At 45.0% G+C, this 19,232-nt stretch overlaps 2 protein-coding genes across 4 annotated transcripts in view; one reads left to right on the plus strand and one right to left on the minus strand.

Moving 5' to 3' along the window:
* The window catches only part of CASTOR2 (cytosolic arginine sensor for mTORC1 subunit 2), a 240,379-nt gene that overhangs the window by 206,405 nt on the left and 14,742 nt on the right, over window positions 1–19,232 (plus strand). For both annotated transcript variants that reach the window (XM_075904288.1, XM_075904289.1), the window contains exon 9: window positions 10,964–11,180. In XM_075904288.1, the coding sequence (XP_075760403.1) occupies window positions 10,964–11,180 (217 nt within the window). The remainder of the gene's footprint in view (window positions 1–10,963; window positions 11,181–19,232) is intronic.
* RCC1L (RCC1 like) overlaps window positions 7,176–19,232 on the minus strand; it is a 36,082-nt gene continuing 24,025 nt past the window's right edge. For both annotated transcript variants that reach the window (XM_075904285.1, XM_075904286.1), the window contains exons 9-12: window positions 13,671–13,755; window positions 12,827–13,000; window positions 10,609–10,694; window positions 7,176–7,796 (exon numbers count right to left, since the gene is read on the minus strand). In XM_075904285.1, the coding sequence (XP_075760400.1) occupies window positions 7,719–7,796; window positions 10,609–10,694; window positions 12,827–13,000; window positions 13,671–13,755 (423 nt within the window). In that variant the 3' untranslated portion in view covers window positions 7,176–7,718. The remainder of the gene's footprint in view (window positions 7,797–10,608; window positions 10,695–12,826; window positions 13,001–13,670; window positions 13,756–19,232) is intronic.

Raw genomic sequence — 19,232 nt, forward strand, 5'->3', positions numbered from 1 at the left:
TGCACACAAGTGAGAAGCCAAAAAAAAACCCAAACCAACCTCCAAACCCTCATTGACGCGGCCCCCTGAGAAGCAGAAAGACATTCCCCACATTCCCCTCGCACACCAGAGCCTAGTAGGCCCAGTCTAGCAGATTTTGTGTGCTCCAGTCCCTCAGTAGGTACGGGCTCCCCAATGCTAGGAGGGGAGCCCTGAGCCTTGGAGGCCAGATCGAGGTAAGCCAGGGGCTGTACCAAGCCCCCAAGCCTGAGGTTCCTCACCTGCTTACCTCTAGTGCTACTCTCCTGGTGGCCTTTGTCAGGTGATTTATGCTTGTGTTTTTTGCATAGCTTCACATCAAAGAGTTTTTCTGAGGTGAAATATTATGGCACTTGGAAGGCAACAGCTCATAACCGAGACAAGGGCTGGAATGGGTGAGAAGTGCTGTAGTATCCAGATCCTGAAGTGATCTTGGTAACCAAGTTAGTTGAACAAGAAAAGCGTTTTTCCCTGCAGCCTGGCCACATCTCATGAAACAAACACTAGTCCCATGGCCTGTGATGAGCCTGCAGCTATGACCTCACTCACATCTCTCCAAAGTACCCAGCACTTGGCCTGTGGTTTGGCGTAGGGTTGCCGGTTTTGAACCAGACAGTCCAGTATTTGCGCTTTCTATTCAGGAAACAAATTGAGACAATATAAACGTCCGGTATTTTCTAAATAAGATGTCATGTAGATTGTGATGTACTGTCAAGTGTGTCCGGTATTTTTGTTGAAACCATCTGGCAACCCTAGTTTGGCGAGAGATGTGCAAGGACACGTAAGCCTGTGAGATTCGTGTGGAACTGTTCTTGTCAGGGTGACATTGCACTGAATGTTCCGGAAAGGCACATTCTGAGGCGAGTTGGGAAGGCGAAGATGCTCCCCTTGGCCTAACGGCTTTCTTGCTTCTTTCACCCTTTATTTCTCTAAGCAAGGTTTGATCAAGTCAGAGCAAAGGCGGGAGCTGGCTGAGTAACCCGTCACACAATACATTTAACCGTGGGAGATGCTGCCCTTTTCCAGAGCAGGGCCTCGAGGAGTAGGCTCGCTCTCATGCTAGTAGTTTTGTCACACACGCAGGAGCGGGCTGGGAGGCAGCCTAAACCCATTGTCTTGCTTTTGTTTTTTAAGTCAATAGCACTGATGGGTTAACACTACTTTAATACGGTTTCTGGATCTGTACAGCTCCACTCAAGCCAGCACAGCCTTCTTCATGGAAAAACTGTGCCTCTCAACATATTCGAGCATTTTTGAAAAAGTTAACCTAAAAGGCTACGTCTATTCTACGAGTTTTCTTGGCAAAAAATATGCTAATGAGGGACTCATTTGCATATTTTCTGCCGATCCGTTTTTTGCACATGGATCTTGTGGGGAAAATTTTTTTTGCGCAAAAAGAAAATGTTCGCACTGCTTGTTTTTGCACATAAATCTTAACAAATAAAAACCCAAACTGATCAGCAGAAAATATGCAAATGAGTCCCTCATTAGTATATTTTTGGCAAAGAAAACGCATAGTATAGACGTAGCCAAAGACTATAGATGCATTTACCTGTAGTTTCCAAAACCTTTCACTATTGTGAAGGATTGTTAAAGAAGATAAATAACGCCACGAGTTACAGGCAAAGTCTTTTTCAGGAGAGTGAGTGCACTGCTGTAATCTAGTATGTAAGGACCTGTGGGAATTTATTAAAATGCCCATTGACTTGCAAAAGGAGCTGAGCACCTAATTAATGTAAGCTTCTTTGAACTCCCAGATGAATATATCTTGATTGCCTGATGCTTCATTACCATTTAAGAATGGTGATGCCATGTTTTCCTATCAAGGTGATAGGAAACGTTAATTCAGTATCGCAGTAACCTTCTGCAAAGTTCTCAACTGTTCTTTCTGCAAGCTCTCTATGGTGCTTGGACACACTAGAGCATGAGTTCCCAAACTGGAGGGGCATGAAACAACCCAGCCCCTCCCAGAAGTTTTGCCGCTATTTTTGTCTTTTGGCCCCGTTAAGGTGTTGTTTTTTTCCTCAACAAATTTTGCTGCTATTTTGGGTGGAGGAGGGGAGAGTGGGGGGAGAAGGGTATGATGGTTTCTCAAAAATCAAAAAGGGGGCATGATACTGAAAAGTTTGGGAACCACTGCTCTAGAGTTAGGTTTTTCCCATTTTGTCAACTGGGTGCTGACAGTCCCTCTATCATGCCACTCCATACAGTCGCATTGTCAGTCTATAGCTTCCTCTTGTGGGAGTGCTGTTTTGCTCTGCATGTGCACAATTCCTAGCCCATGACTGGTAATCCAAGGTACTATTACGTTACAATAGAGTATTAATGGTCCACACTCACCTATAGGCTATGAGCTATCGTCTACAGTTGCTGCTACTAATAGCGTTCTGGTTATTGTCCATTCAAACCTTTCCCAGTAATGTCTTGTTCTCAGATTTGCACTTCAGCTGGAGATGGCAGAATCTGTTGTTCTTCGCGTTTGCCAGCTGTGCCACTTTTGGTTGGATGGCTTTGAAGGAGCAGAATGTGGTGAGTTATCCCTAGTGGAGGGGCTTTCTGAAATATTAGCCATTTTTTCCTTGCTGCTGGGCTGTTTACCCACAAAACGGAGAGGCTGATACTGTTGGCTAACCAATTGCAGAGCAGACCTTTGAAGGTGCTGCAGCTGGGAATGCCAACCAACCCTGGCTCAGCCCCACTGCCTGAACAGACAGCTTTGGAGGCAATGTCCAAAGCAAATATGCTGAATGCTAGCAGATGTGGAATCTTAGGGTCGTGTGGCATCAAAACCAATGAGCAATCATCATCCCTATAAAACCTGGAGCTGGAGAGTGCAGCTTAGAGGTGGGTAAGAGCTGGCTGGATAGATGCATGATTGTATGAGGGTTTACTGACGGGATACATTGTGTGTAGGAGAGAGACAGGAACAGCCATCTGCAGCAGGGACTGCTGTGCTCACTGCACAGCTTGGAAGGAATTCAGGTGATGTCGTGCCCAATGTAGTCTAGGGCTCTAGCATGTCCAGAGGTACAAAGGCTGTGTCGTTTGCTACCCCCAGGCTTGGGCCACGTGCTTATACCCTCACTCCTGAGCTTCGCAATGCTACTTCTGCCAGGCTTCCCAAATCCACCCTGTTCTGGTACATTTGTGACTCCACTGGCATCCTATGAGGACTGAGATTTCCGAAAACAGGAGCCTCACTAGATGGTGAGACTTCCAAAGGGGTTTAGCACCTCAATTCCACTCCGCCCACCCCCAGGGGGAAGAGGGCAGAGGCAGAGCACAGATGGTACCAAAATTGGCAGTTCTGGGTAGAGCTGCATGTTGGAGCCTGGGCAAAAGGCAGCATTCAGGGAGCTGTGTAGAGGAGTTAGGGGTTAAGGATGAGCACAGTTATCCTTAGGAGTCTATTGTCTCAGTGTCCTTGCGCTCCCCCATCTATGTTGTGCTGTTATCTGTCTTATGCTAATAGCTTGTCGACACAGGGACACACAACAAAATTAATCCACATTAACTAGAGGTGTGAATTGAAAGTGGATTACTTTGAACAGTGTTTATAAAAAAGATGAGAAAGTACTCCTTTTTAAAAAAAATTATAAGTACCCCCAGCACCTACAGTTTTCAGATGTGCAAAAAATGTTTCTACCATTGCAACACATTTGTTATAACAACTTAATCACACGCAGGCTGGCAAAGAAATTTTTGGGTGTAAAAAGTACAAAAATAATAGAACACTGTAAAACAAACACAAATTCAGTTTCCTCCAAATTTCAGTTGTGTTGATATACCTCCCAGACTTCTCTCGAGTACCCCTAAGAGTATTCATACCATTGGTTTAGAAACACTGACTTAGAGCACACTAAGCCCTTGTGTGGATGTATATTCATAATTTCAGGGGGCTTAATTTGGTCTGGTCCAATTCACTCTGGAAGTGAATTAAAGGTATTTTAATTCAGAATAAGAGCATCCAGGCAGCAGTTTTGTGAAGTTTAATCTACATTAAAATTGCATTTAGAGTAACTTTGAGTGCTCCCCAAAAAGAGAAGAGCTTAATCTGTAATTCCTTTGGGGGACAAGGCTCACCTTTTTGTTCTGTTGTCCAGGACCAAGTGCAGTGAAGTCCTGTGCATGAATGGAGAACCTATGTCCTATCCTAATACAAACAATAATAATGCTCAATGCTAATAGATACTGGAAACCTGATAGGAGACCCTCACTTAATGAATCTGCTGAAGTACATCAAATGAGAGAAATACTAGACAGAGGCAGAAAATGATTGAGTTCAGCTCTGGGTATGGTGACAGTTAGCATCTCCAGTATCATTCATTAATAAACTCCTGCTGCTGTGCTGCAAGGGTTATTTGGAGTTCAGGAAACACACCACTAAAGCAGGAACAAGCAGTTCCTCCACAGCATAGCCCTCTGGAAGTTCAAAAGTTAAGAGCCATATTTGCATAAGGGAATGTTTTGGGGAGCAAAGTTTTTAAGCTAGCAGACATACCTAAGCAACTGAAGGTGGCAAGAAGGATTGGAGTCGTCCAGAATTAGTGGCTCTCATCCTCCTTTGATGTTTAAAGATATGGAGAGAGACACTCAGCTTGTGTAATGTAACCCACCACTTCTGAATATAAGGGAGTCTGAGCTAGTGAAAGTTATGCGCAGAGGAAGGCCTGGTGGTCTTCAACTAAAAATGAAATCAACTTCATAAAAATCATGCCCTGTGCAACATAGCGGCTACAGTGTGCTATAGGGCTGACCTATGGATCATAGAACAGCCATACTGGGTCAGCCCAAAGGTCCATCTAGCCCAATATCCTGTCTTCCAACAGTGGCTAATGCCAAATGCCCCAGAGGTAATGAACAGAACAGGGAATCATCAAGTGATCTTACCCCTGCCCCCCATTCCCAGCCTCCGACAAACAGAGGCTGGGGACACCATTCCCACTTCGAAGGGACAATCATCCCACTAAGGGATATAATAATGTTTTGCTGTCTTAAGTAAGCAATGACAACAGCTAGTACTTTGGAATACAAAGTGAAAGAAATGAGCAAGTCTCTGTGCTGCAGGTACTGATGGTGCCATGGTTGGAATCGTGATCAGCACCGGAAGTGCTCGTGGTGCTGAGGCGGCATCCTTGGTGCCCGATGCTGCCCTTATATGCGAGGCAGGCAACTTAAAGCCTGTGGCCTCCGCATGGGTATTCTGTAAACCCGGCCCTGCTGTGGTGGTGGAGACATCCAGTGCATCGTAAGTACTGAGGGGCCAGGCCATGGCTGTTCTCGACACCCATGTTGGTGAATGCTTTTTCGGTGCCGTCAGGTTCTGTGGTAATGAGGAGGCTTGCTTTTCAGCAGGCTTCTCTCTACGTGCCTGAGTGGTCGTGGAGCCTTGTCCTGGGTCAGAAGCAGGGCACAGTGGCTTTTCCAGTAATGTAAGTATGAGCCCTAGGTCTCTGTCATGACTGGCTCTTGATTTCAATTGTGTGCAATGGGGGCACTTTTGAGAGACGTGTGCTTCCCCGAAGCAGCGGACACATCGTGAGTGTCTGACACTGGAATGGAATTGTTGCTTGAAGAGCAGCGTTTAAATCCCAGTGAACCGGGCAGAATGCTAAAACTAACCCCTGTCTAACTGGGGGTGAGGGGAGAAAAGGTTTTATTGTTTAGAACAGGGAAGGAGAACTATTAAGTAGCTGACAGAGATGAAAACATGGTTACTTATCTAACTAAACAGAACAAGGTCAGGAACATGCAGAGCTCCGTTTCTGGCAGAAGACAGAGAAGGAATGGGTGGGGGGAAGGGGAGAGAAAGGAGCTGGCACATGCACAATGCCAACACACAGAGTGTGTGGCTTGGGATCTGTGCCTGCACAGCTCCAGGGACACTGCTCAGAAGACTCCGATCCATGGCAGGAGGGCGCGCCGCTACCTGATGTGAAGCACCCACAGGGACATCTTGCAAAGAAGAACTTTGAGTTTTTGGCTAGCTGTTCTTCAAATACCTTTTTGCCCTTCCTTATTATATTACTTCATTTGACAGCGTTTATACTCCTGTATATTTTCCTCCCCAGGATTTAACTTCCACTTTTTAAATGATGCCTTTTTCTCTCTCATTTCTTTCACTTGGTTGTTAAACCACACAGGCACTTTTTTGGTTCTCTTATTGTGTTTTTTAAATTTGGGATATACATTTGAGCCTCTATTATGGTGTCTTTGAAAAGTTTCCATGCAGCTTGCAGGGATTTTACTTTTGGCATTGTACCTTTGAATTTCTGTTTAACTAATCTCATTTTTGTGTAATTCCCCTTTCTGAAATTTAAATGCCACAGAGTTGGGCTGCTGTGGTGTTTTTCCCACCACAGAGATGTCAAATTATATTATGGCCACTATTTCCAAACTGTCCTGCTAAATTCTCCTCTTGGGCCAGATCCTGTACTCCACTGAGGACTAAATCAAGAACTATTGCTCCTCCTGTGGATTCCAGAACCAGCTGCTCCAAGAAGCAGTCATTTAAGGCATCCAGAAACTTTATCTCTGTATCTCATCTTGAGGCGATGTGTACCCAGCCAATAGAGGGATACTGTGTCCCATTGATCTTCATTCCATCACATTTCTGTGATGCCTATTATATCAATATCTTCATTCACTGACACTCCAGTTCACCCATCTTACTATTTAGCATTTGTATATAAACCCTTTAAAAACTTGTCACTATTTAGCTGTCTGCCATTTCCTGGTGTGATCAATGGTAGATTAATTACATCAATGGAAAAACCTCCTGTCAGTCAAGGAAGCATCAGCACTACAGCAGTACAACTGTAGCACATACCTAAGCTGCTGTACTGTTAGTCATACCTAAAGGTCACTGCTTATTTAACATTCACCTTCCTCCCACTCCTCAGCATATAAATCACACCGAGGGGGACGCTCACACCGATCTGCAGGTAGAACCGAAGGAATTTGCTTTTTTAAGTCCAATGGTGGAGCACTAACACTTTGGAGGAATGGAACCCTCTGTGTACAATGGAGCAAGACTGGGCTCCATCTTCATCCATTCACAGGGAGGTGAAATGCTGCATAGCACAGCTCTGTTTCCAGTGTAATCACAAACGTGGGTCCAACGGTGCAGGACTGATAACAGACACCGAAGAATAGGCTGGCTTAGCATGAATTTATTTCATCCCATAATATAACCTTCCCTTTAGGAAGCATGGCTGGCTATAATATCTCACACTGAAAGCGAAAACAGTGATGTATACCCATTTAGATTTCTACCGCCTGTCCAAGTGCGTGCATATAATACTACGGAGGGCAATTTCCTCATGGAGGAAAACACAGTGAAATGGTCATAAAACAGCTCTCCTTCTGCCCTTAATCCTTACACATTAGAGCATTTGTGCCTGTGGGTTTGGCTCCAGGATGGCTGGACTCTTCTCAGCAGCCAATTAAAAATGTTAGACAAGCTCATCTCCAACATTGCTGTGGGAGGAATGGTAGGCTCCTTCCCCAAAATAGCTGGAGGCTCTGTTAGGTTCCAATCATAGCAGAGATTCTTCACACAGTGTGTGCGCACGCAGCGTGCACTCCTGTTCAGTGACGTATTACTGCATTCAGACTTCTCCTTACTGAGAGTGATCAGGGTTCATCTTTCCCATCCAATCCCTGGGCTCTCAAAGAACAGCTGAGGCACAGCATGGCTGCTAGATAAATGATTTCACCAGAGTTACCATATGATCAACTCCACAAGCCACATCAACTACCTCACCCGGTATTGTCACCTGGAACAGAAAAAAAAAGTTTGCTTTCAGGTTCCTTAGGCCATGTGTGCATGCCTCCAGCCCAGCCACGCTGTGTGCTACTTACAAGTTCAAGATATAAAACAACTGAGTGACAGGGTTCAGTGAAGGGAATTGTGAGATTAGACTGAAGAAATGTCAGCTCCAACTGCAGGCAAAAAAAGAAACACAGAAATCCCTACAGAATTCATCATCGTGCTGTAAAGCACAGGTCAGGCTCACACATGAGCTGTTAGTGCAGACTAGTATTTTTCCATGGAAACACAAAGCATTTATGGAGTGAGCTGAAAGCTCAAACTCCAACAAGGCTTCAGTTCCACCAGCTTGCTGGGAAATGCAGGGGACTGTGGTCCCTGCCCATCTGTCCTGAAAGCAGCACTGTGTGTGGAAGGGGCACTGACTAGAGCACATGAAGAGGACGTGTTTAAGCACCACACAGGTTGGCATAGCTCATCACCGAGGACAGATAAATAGTTAAAGCCATGGAGATGCCTCCAAATATGGAATAGTCTTCACATTTTGTCAGGGTTAAAGGCTGGTTTTTTGAACTGTGAATATAAGCAGGTTAATTATTCAAGTTATACTGAGGTCTTTCACTTTAAGAACAGCTGAATACTAGAGCTTCAAATATGCAGAGTCCTCAGTGAGAAAGGAAATAGCTGCTAATGGCCAAATATTGCTCTATTGTTATGCTAGGTTGGGGGGGGGTCATTGAGCATTCAGGGGGACAGTAGCTAACATTTTAGCTAGTGTCAACTAGCCCCACACTGGGAAGACGAGAAGCTAAGCAGCCCTCAGAGAAGCTGTGCAGAACCTCAATAAATAGGGGGGCAGCTTGGTAGGGCAGCCAATTGGGGGCAGGGAGGGGACATATAAGAAGGGCTGCAGAGCAGTCAGGCTCTGCCTGGAGCATACCTTTAATCAAACAGTGCTGGGCAGGGCGAGGGGAGCTCCAGACTGAGGTCCTGATATGAAGGACAAGAAGGAAGTAGGCAGCAGATGTTGGAGGAAGAGCAGAACCTGGCTGCCAAAGTTAGGGAGCCTGAGTCCTTCCCCCACCTGGTCACTGAGGGGAGACGCTGGCGTACAGATTGCAGCTTGCCACAGAGGCAAGTGGCTGGATTACATACTACAGAACAGTGGCTCTCGAAGTGTGGTCCGTGGACCGACTGTCTTGCAAATGGGCCGCAGGCTCAGGGCTTCCCTTTTCCCTTGCAGCAGGGAGCCTGCACTGGCGCCCCAGCCCTGCGGCCCCCCCACCCATGCGTAGTTGGGAGTGCCAGCGCCAGCTTCCCACTGGCGTGGGAGAGGGGAAGCTCCGAGCTTTGCAGGCTGGATGAGATCATGGGGGTGGGGGGATGTCCCCCCACTGCCACTCTCCCTCCCCCCCGCTGGGGGCAGTGCCTGGAAGCAGCAGTGTGTGCAGAGCCAGGTAAGCACCTGTCATCCCCCTCATGCCCAGACTCCTCCTGCCCAGACCCGCTATGCCCCACACTCTACACTAGCCTGCTCCCTGGCAGTCGTCTCCCAGACAATGAACCCCTTATTTTGGCCATATCCCAGAGACTAGGGGGCCTATAAAATCTACTAGCCCCGAGGCTCCACAAGAGTTAATCTTCCCTTCATTTCCCCCCACACTCCATGGGGCTGGAGCGCAATTAGAGTGAGGTGTCTCAATCAGGGCCACATCAGTGTGGGGTTTTGGTTTTCTGCTTTCACTTGCGTGACCCCTGACTGATTTTTCTGTGGATCAGTGGCCCCTGACCCTAAAAAGTTTCCTCACCCCTGCCATAAAAAAAAAGACAACGTTGGAACCTTTGTATGGTCATAAATTAATATTTAATTTTAACTTTATCAAGTTAGTTTACCCAACTTCATTTTAAATAAAGTACTTAATCTAGTTAATGATCCTGATGAATATTTCCTTAATGTGTCCCCTTAGGTTATAGCTACATTTTTTATGTTCCAGCAGCCTAATATGAATTTAGTATTTTAAGGAATTTAGAGATAGCAAATGCATTTTGTCATCCTGGGTGGTTGGCATGTGCTCTGCAGAAAGGTTTGTGTTGAGCGGGGTGAGCCGTGGATCAACAAGTGTGAGAACCACTGCTATAGAATAATGTGTAGCAAACCTTAATGATCAAAAGTTACAAACGCTTTTCCTCACTTAACTGCACTTTTGCAGGAAAGTATCCCTGCTGCTTTAAAAGGTTTTTTCTTTCTCTTGCTTTTCTGTTTTTTATATGTCAAAAACTACGTGCATGCAACGTGATGGCTGACACAGGCAATTAAGTTAGACAATTATGCCATGTGCCTGTGGAAGCTTTGCTATAGAAGCCTAACAAGTTGCTTTACACAGGAACCCGAGCGTCACAGGCCACTGTCCAACTTGATGCTCCGCAAACACAGGCGTGGGGATTTTTTCTTTAATTTAAACAAGATTTGATCTCACCTTCGTCCGCCGTGTCTGTTGGACAGGGCTTGACTCTGACACTTGGTACTCAGTTCTTTGGTATACAGTCCACTCAACTAGAGCTCAAGTCTCATCATTCCCCTGGTACTGTATAGACTAACTATAAAAGGTGAGAACATATACTGGAGACAAAATAAAGCTCTGATCTGACTCTTCTGGTCAGAATCTTCAAGGAGGAATGGATAAGATCACTGTGCATTTGAAGTTTTCATGTTATTTTCAAAGCCAAGATCCAAAACCAGGCACTTATCCTACTTGTAGTACCTTTTGATAGAGCATGTTTAACTCTGTCATATTTGTGCTTGAATGTCATGTACTTACCCTCCATGGGAAATATTGGTCTTCCATTCTTCCAATCCCCAAACATCCTCTTATATTCTTGCCCCACACAAACAGCTCTCCTCTGTCTGCAATAAGCAAAAAGCCCAGGTCAGATTGCCTTTAAAAGGGTCTTTACCTATGCAGAAAATAATTTTATGATGGAGGTTGCAAATGTTGTGCTTATCAAGATACAGCCTTCTAGTCAATAGCCAAAGATAATCCAGGACGAGAAAAAAACCCAGGTTCTGTAAGGTTAGTTAAGAGAACACTTGATAAAGAAATATTGTCCAGAGAAGCTTAGGGAAGAGAGGCAAATAAAGTTTTCTGTCTGACTCTCTTCTCCCACAACTGACAGCTCCAGTGCAGGATTCTGTTTGAAAGAACACCATGGCAGAGTCCACTAGCAAATGCTCAAGTCAATGGACGCTCCAGGTCCTCATTTTCAAAAGAAAGGCTCAACATCTGCACACACGGTCTTAGAAACAAAACAGGAGCTGTGAGGACAGACAGCAGCGATGTGACCATCAAGATGTTTAACTTTAGGCATCAGAGCAACAGCCACAGTGAGCGAGGTAAGCAAAGACAGTGAAATCCAGACCACTCCAGCTGATAAATCTGTACCTTAGGAACGGTGTCTTTCAATACGTGTAGAGCAAAAAACTGTATCCAGTACATCTGGGCTGTGTCCAGACTCAGGGGTTTTTTCGAAAAAAAGTAGCCTTTTTTCGAAAAAACATCACCTGCGTCTAGACTGCAGCCGCGTTCTTTCGAAATTAAATCGAAAGAACGCGGCTTTTCTTTCGACGGCAGTAAACCTCATTTCACGAGGAAGAACGCCTTTTTTCGAAAGTGCTCTTTCGAAAAAAGGCGTTCTTGAATGCCAACAGGGCTTTTTAGAAAGAGAGCATCCAGACTCACTCGCTGCTTTCTTTCGAAAAAGTGGCTTGCTTTTTCGAAAGTACTGTTTGCAGTCTAGACGCTCTTTTTCGAAAGAGGCTTGCAGTCTAGACACAGCCCTGGAGAGGTCTTGGGTAAAATTTGCCAAGCTACGGTGACTTAGAAGCCTGAATCCCCATTTCCAAAATTACATATACCAGTGAAAGAATTCTAGATAGAAAAGGCCTAGCTATTTCAATTAGGAGCGTGATTTTTTTAAACTGAAATAGTTAGAGGAAGAATCCCATGGGTAGACACAGTTCTACTGGTTTATAGCTATTCCTGTATGAGACCAAAACCACCAGTATAAAGCACCCCATCTCACTTTATGTAGACAAGCACTTATGTCTCACTGAAACTCAAGGGGACTTAAGCTCCAGAGTCCCATTTTCAGACATGGCTTAGGTGCCTTGAAAAATGTTATCCATCCTGGTACAATGACATACTCCGTAAAGCCATACAGTATGTTCTCCTTGTCTGGGGTGTCATTTGAAGGAGACAGGAAGGGCTAGAAAACATTTATCCTATTTGCATACAGCGCAATTCCAAACCAATATTATATTTCAGCCTAATATCAAAATATTTTACCCATCACTGTAGAGCTGTCATTGAGGTAAGCTTTTATTCTTGGTCCGTAGTAGCTATCCTCTGCTGGCATTTATACTGACCTTTGTGATTTAACAGGTTTTCATTTTCAAACTACAATATTTTCTTCACATACAAGCTTCGTTTATGACAGCAACAGCATTAGGGTAATTAAGAATGTCATGTCTGTATTTGCACTGTGATGCTGTAGTTTTTCTGCTTCAGACACTAGGTTAATTGGCTCAACTTGCACACATTCTCTGTGGAATAAAAACTGAGACTTAAGGTCTCACCTTAAAATAATTTTAAAAATGTGAAAGAATTAACTGTGTTTTAAGATAATTCTTTTGCACTCTAGCAACTCTTATAACCTTTTGATTACAAAAACACACTGTGCAGCATGGTGGTATTGGAATGGAAGTAAATCTGGGCTGTTTGCACATCAGGAAGCAGAGGGAAGGAGGACAGATCTGTTTTACTGAACCCAGATTAAGAATTTATTACAGCAATGTCTATAGAGGCTAGGTTGCCATCTGTCATTGACACAGTCTGACCAAAAGCATAAAAGCCCTTGCACTGTTTCAGCATGGTATTTTTGAGATTCATATTTAAGAAGCCTGTTTTAGAAACAAACCTCTCAGTAAGATTTTTTTAAGGGGTTCAAACTTCACCACTGACCCATGGCCTTGAAACTTACTGTTCAGTGCAGCAAACTGGCTGAGTCCACAGCGAATGCGAGAAACCCGGGTATCTGGACTGAAGTCTGACAAACCAAAGAGTGTGGGTGGGATCATTTCTGGAGTTGCTGTTTCCATCAAGTTTGGTCCTTTCCCAAGAATTCCATATCCCCAGACAAAAACATTTCCTTCTTCTGCATTACAATAAAAAAAATCTGTAAGTACAGTCACTCTTATGAAATTAATACAGCCTCAGAAAGCTAATTAGGACCAAATGGCTATTTTCTTTTTCTTTAGGGTTGGCAAAACACAATGTGTTTCCATTTGGCTCCTTCCTGCATTTGAATTTTCTCTAACTTTGGTATTAAAGCCAATTTTCCTTGGATTATATTTCCTTTGCATTATGAAAACTGAGTGTTTCCAGTTTGTCTCAGATATAATGGGCTTGCAGTGCCCAAGGTATAGCATACAGAGTCACTTTAATATCTCAGCATTCCTACCCTCTTAGATTTGCGACTAAGACCTACGATAGTGGGCCTTCAAAAAGAATTCTTCAAGTTCAGTACTTGTGAAAGCTGCCAGATGGACAGAGTGGGAGAATTAAATCATATAGATACAGCTAAGGCAAAAGCAGTGCATACTCCCTGTACAAACATGCCTCAGCCCTGACCTTCAGGAACTTCTTCTAGGGCTAAGTATTTCAATACAAACAACCCATTTAATCCTTAAAATAACAGCTTATAAAGCGTCTGAATGTCAATCATGTCAGACATCTGTAAAAGTCATACCAATAGTATAGCAGCCAGGGTCCTCTCCCACATTATTACATGCAACTGGAGTCTGTAGCAGCAAAAATGCACTCACCATTTACAATAGCATTGCCTGTCCCTCCACATGCAACATCCTTTATCCTCCCAATTTTGAATGGTAAGTGCCTTGGAACATTCACCTAGTGAGAAAAAGCAAACAATTCAGGCCTCAGAGTATGCCTATACGAGCCATTAGAACTGGACATGTGCTGGCATTTTTTACTTGTTTTTGGAAGTTTCTCTTAGGACAATGAGAATATAGACAAGGTATACAGCATGTTAAGTATCAACCCTTCAAGTATATAAAAGGGTGTTACAAAGGGGAGGAGGAAAAATTATTCTCCTTGGCCTCTGATGATAGGATAAGAAGCAATGGGCTTAAATTGCAGCAAGGAAGGTTTAGGTTGGACATTAGGAAAAGCTTCCTGTCAGGGTGGTTAAATGCTAGAATAAGTTGCCTAGGGAGGCTGTGGAATCTCCATCTCTGGAGATATTAAAGAGCAGTTTGAGTAGACATCTATCAGGGATGATCTAGATCAGGACTACTCAAATTTGAGAGCCACAATGACACTTACAGCCTATGCCAAGGGCTGCAACTTAAGTGTGGTTGCACATACATGCAAATATATATGTAAATATATGCAAATAGCTGATTCACACTGATGGGCATGAATACAAAGATTAAGGCAAGACTACACAACACGCAGGCCCCATTTAAGTCAGTTCTGCTGATATTAATAAAATGCAATATTTACCTGATTTCCACCCATAAGACAGCACTTTTAATGAGCAATGACAATCCAGGAATTTAACTACAAAAACATATATCAACAGAAGACCTTTATATTGACTCATCGTTGTGGAGCGTGTTCCCAGTGGAGGTCATTTTCAAAAGGATCGCATCCGTTGGCTGCGTGTTGAGCATAAACCCAAACTGCACTGCAGGCCGCAAACAAATGGGCCCCGGGCCAAGTAGCCCTGATCTAGACGGTGTTTGGTGCTGCTCTGAGGGCAGGAGACTGGACTTGATGGTCTCTCAAGGTCCCTTCCCGTTCTAGTGTTCTATGATGTTATGTCTATTTTGTAAAAATGACCATTCTCCCCTAGATCTATAGGGTTGTTCAGGTAGTTACATAAACTAAGAGAGCTTCCTCTATATCCTGGACCGAGGTCATGGTGTATGTCATCCGTCAGCAGGAAAACGAACAACATTCAGTTGAATTAAAGTGAAGACAATGGATTGGGGAATGTGGCAAAGCTCAAATAATCCACACTGGTCTACATAACTGAGTAACTATAAGTGGTTCATACCTAAAAGTATCCATTCACTCCAGAGCCGCAGAACTAGTTGTCACAAGGAAGCTAGCCTCTAAACAGGTAGAACAGTCAATTTCACCCACTTGGCTTGAAGGTCACATCTTTGGGGACCGAGCGTCCTAACCCCAGTTCCAATCATTCTCGGTATCCTCTGCAGGAAGCCTCATTGGAACACTCTGACCCAATACCTACGAATTATCTCAAACATCCTGCCCAACTAGATAATTAGCCCTAAACTGGGGACATATCAGGGTTAGCAAAGGGAACTAAATTAAAAATGGACTAAAATGGCATTAATTTGATGGTCTGCTCTTAAGTTCCTTCAAATACAGCTAAACTAGCAGACTTACCTAGCATTGCCAAGGTCCTTCAGGGCAGGGGCTGGCAGAGCGGAGTGGGGGATGCAGGCGGCTGGGGGCAGGAGGGTGAGGGTGGGCACTGGCTTCTCCCTGGAGGTGGTTTTTCCCCCCAGGCACTTTCCCAGCCTGGGGCAAGGCAGGCAGCAGGGGCTCTCTTCCTCCCTCCTGGAGGAGGAGGGGCTGGCAGAGGCTGGGCAAGGGGGCCCCCACTTATCTTTTCTGGTAGCAGACAAAAAGACAGAGCCCCAGCCCTGCTGACCATTCCCTTGATGCTGTGGCTGCCCCCAGGGGCCACTCTCATATCACGTCCCTTGCAAGAGCAGCCCGTCCCTTTGCATGTTATGTAAAACTGTCCTTCTGCCAGGGCTTCCAGTTGTCCTGGCACCACCAAACCCTGACCTTGCTTTACGTTAGGAGAAGAGGAAGCTACATACCAAATTTGGTGGCCCTAGCTCTTACCGTTTAGGAGAAATTCTTGAGTAAATAGACTTGCAGACAGACACACATTCTCTATAACAGATACACAGCAATGAACGAGACAAACATCTGCTTAATTACTACAGCGCCACATTCAAGGTTGAGTCAGCATTTCAAATCTATTGCCCATAAAATACTTGCTCTCACAAGAAACGTACATTTGGGGAATGACCCCATGAGATTTGTTAGAAGTCTGTTCTAGAATCAATTCAAAGAAGGAAGAACGGACTCTATGCACATGCTTCTGGGTCTCTCAAACCTACAGCACTCGCCTTTTATCCCATAAGTGTTGAGGGAGGATAAATTTGTCAAATTACTTTCTGCTCAAGTACTTGAAAGCAGATTACAAATAAATTTGAAACAGATCATTAAAAAACAACAGTTAGAAGTATTTGGTCATATCATTACATAGTACTCTTCATCAACATATGTCAAAGGAGGTGAGTGCCGTCATGCCTCTTTTACAGATGGGGAAACTGAGGCACTGAGCAGGGGACATGGCTTGCTCAAAGTCACCCAGCATGTGAGTAGCAGAGCCAGGAACTGAACCCAGTCCAGTGTTCTATGCACTAAGCTACACTGCCTCACAAGGCACCTGGTATTTCTGTTTCCTAGCAGGATGCCAAAAATGCACCCCTTCCCCGTCACGGAGGCTGCCCTTTCTGCAAAGCTTCATCTCTGTAAAAGGGTAGGGGAGCCTGGACGGCCCTCCCTTGACCTGAACAACAATATCCTGGCCCTGGCCTTGTCCAAAGTACGGTCTCTAACAAAGCAAATCCTAGAGCTGTCTCAAGTCTGGTGCACGTAAGCACACAGACGACGCAGGGGAAGCTGTGAGAGGCAGGAATGCTTTGCACAATCATGCAGAGACTGCATGATACTGTGAAACCATGTCAAGACGACCAGAAACAACCTGGTACATCCCATTTTTGATGAGCAAAACATTCCAGATACAGCCATAAAACTGTTAATTAAGCGCTTAGTTTTGCAACATCCTGACTAGCAGGATGTACCCCAAATATTGGCATAATAGGTACCTTACACAACATGCAGTTAATTGGAAGGTATTATTAGAATGATCAAGTCAAGTATAAATACAGAAGTAAAAACCTAATCAGTGGGAGGGATTGGGTAAGGTGGCCTCACTACCTTACTCACAGCAACTAGCAGGTGAACCTGTTCCAATGCATTGTGGACGCCTCTGCGCATGGAGAAAGAAAAAGGCCATGAATTCCCATCTGAAAATCATAAGGGTCTGAGGCAGGGGCAGGGGCAGGCCCGTACCTATAGGCAAACTAGGCAGCTGCCTAGGGCACCAAGTTGCATGGGGCGTCAAATTCCAAACCCTGCCCCTTCCATTTCCCATGCCTTACCTGGAGCACGGCTTCCCTGCACCAGGAGGGGGGTAAGTCCTGGGAGAGGCAGCACGCGTGGGTGGAGGTGGGGGGGGGGTTCCCCTGTGCTGCTGTCAGCCCCAGGGGAGGAGGAACATGGGGGTGGTTTCCCCTGCCCCGCCAGGGGGGGAGGGGTCGGCCCCGGGGGAGGAGGAACACAGGGGAGGTTCCCCTGCCCCGCTGGAGAGGGGGTCGCCTTGGGAGAGGCACATGCTGGCTTCTCTGGGGGGAGAGGGGGGAATCTTGGGAGGAGACGGGTGCAGGGGAATCTCTCCCCCAACTGGCACCCTGTTCCCTCTCCCCGGCCCCCAGCCCCCGAACTCCATCCTCAGCCCCCCTGGCCCCCAGCCCCAGAACTCCAACTCCATCCCCAACCCCCTGGCCCCCAGAACTCCATCCCCAGCCCCCCTCTTCCCAGCACAGAACCAAAACCCTCAGTCGATATCTGCCCTTGGGGTGGGGGTGGGAGGGCGCGCGCCGATTGCATGGTTCGCCTAGGGTGCCAATTGCTGGCAGCAAGTCTAGGGCCACCCCTGGTCTTAGCATTGGAACTGCATGTGATTTATAGAAATAAGCACATGTATATTCATATTCTTAAAATCGACATCTTGTGTATTGTCCTAAGTGTAGGTGTTATTATATTGTCTGTGCCAACTATTCCATTTATTGGACTAGATCTATGTAACTTTGCATTGACTTCCTTTACTATTCTGTGCACAGTAAAGTGAGAAAGAGTTTATCTGAGGTATTTACTGGCTCCTCATGTCTAAAACAAATCAAACCACACAACAAAAAGCCAGCTGCACCAGCCAGTGTACATGAGGAGCAAGGGTGACAGAAACAAGTTCAATTTTAAAAATCAATGGAATGTCTGGAATTGGTCTGATTTTTGCAGCATTCAGCCAGCTCTGGTCCCCAAATAATTTCAAAAATTACAGTGTGACTAACATCAGAGATTGCCTATCCCACTTAAAATAGATTTATAAAGCATTCACCACGAGCCTTTATGGTCCACCGAGTCATGGTACAATGAAAAATCTTTGTGGGCTTCTGGCACTCTGCAGAGATTGTTTATAATCTGACAGAGGAGAGTTCCCACTGCATGGCAGGCAGTAAATGCCAATTCATCAGCAAAACAGTGTCAAATGTAAGCTATGACGTTATCAGCTGTGGCTATTTTAAGAGATGACTTGGTACTGAATTAGAGTTGACAGATGCTATTATTTTCTGCCTTAAAATTAATGATGGTATGTTGGAAAGGACTGCAGTGTTTTTATATGAAAACATGGTTTAATTTATTTTATGCTTAATGGATTTTGGCAGCTATATTTTAAAATGTTTTAAGCATAGTTAATCAAAAAAGGGGTGTAAGCTAATCTAGGAAACCATTAGCCCTGATAACAGACTAACAACTATAAAACAGAAAACAAACTGTGCAAGTTGGACATTTTAAACTTCTCTACGTGCAGATTTCAAAATGTCTTACAAAAATGATCAAAATCAATCTTCTCGTAATCCCTGTGAGATTGATTCTCAGCCCTGTCTTACATACGGATTGCAGAAAGCAAAAGTGACTTGTCAAAAGTCATGCAGGGATTCAGTGGCAAAAATAAAATGAGTCCAGGAATGCTGCCTCTTGTCAAGGCAATACCACTGGGCCAGACTGCTCCTAATCACCCCAGTGTAAATCCCACTATTCACTATACTTGTTCATAACCCAAATTTTTTGGGTGAAAAATCCCACTGTGAAGAGTGGGAACCAGTTTATGAATGGGTTCTTCCACTGGGGGGCAGGAGTCAGCAAACTTCCCCCGGCTCCCATTGGCTAATAGACTCCTGCTCACTGGTCTTTTACCTTGGGTGCATGTAGCTCAGCCATACAGCCTGCCCTGCCCACCTGCCACTGTGATCCTGGCGTTCCCATTGGCTGGGAACAGTGAACAGCAGCCAATGGGCTCTGAAAGGCTCCATGCCTGCAGGCAGCACTGAAGCTGACAAGCTGGGACTGGAAGTTTGTGCACTGGAGTCGGCTTATAAACGGGTCATTGACTTTTTCCCCTGTAAGTTTGA

This window comes from Pelodiscus sinensis, chromosome 21 (genome assembly GCF_049634645.1).
Source record: "Pelodiscus sinensis isolate JC-2024 chromosome 21, ASM4963464v1, whole genome shotgun sequence".
Classification (NCBI taxonomy): Eukaryota; Metazoa; Chordata; order Testudines; family Trionychidae; genus Pelodiscus; species Pelodiscus sinensis.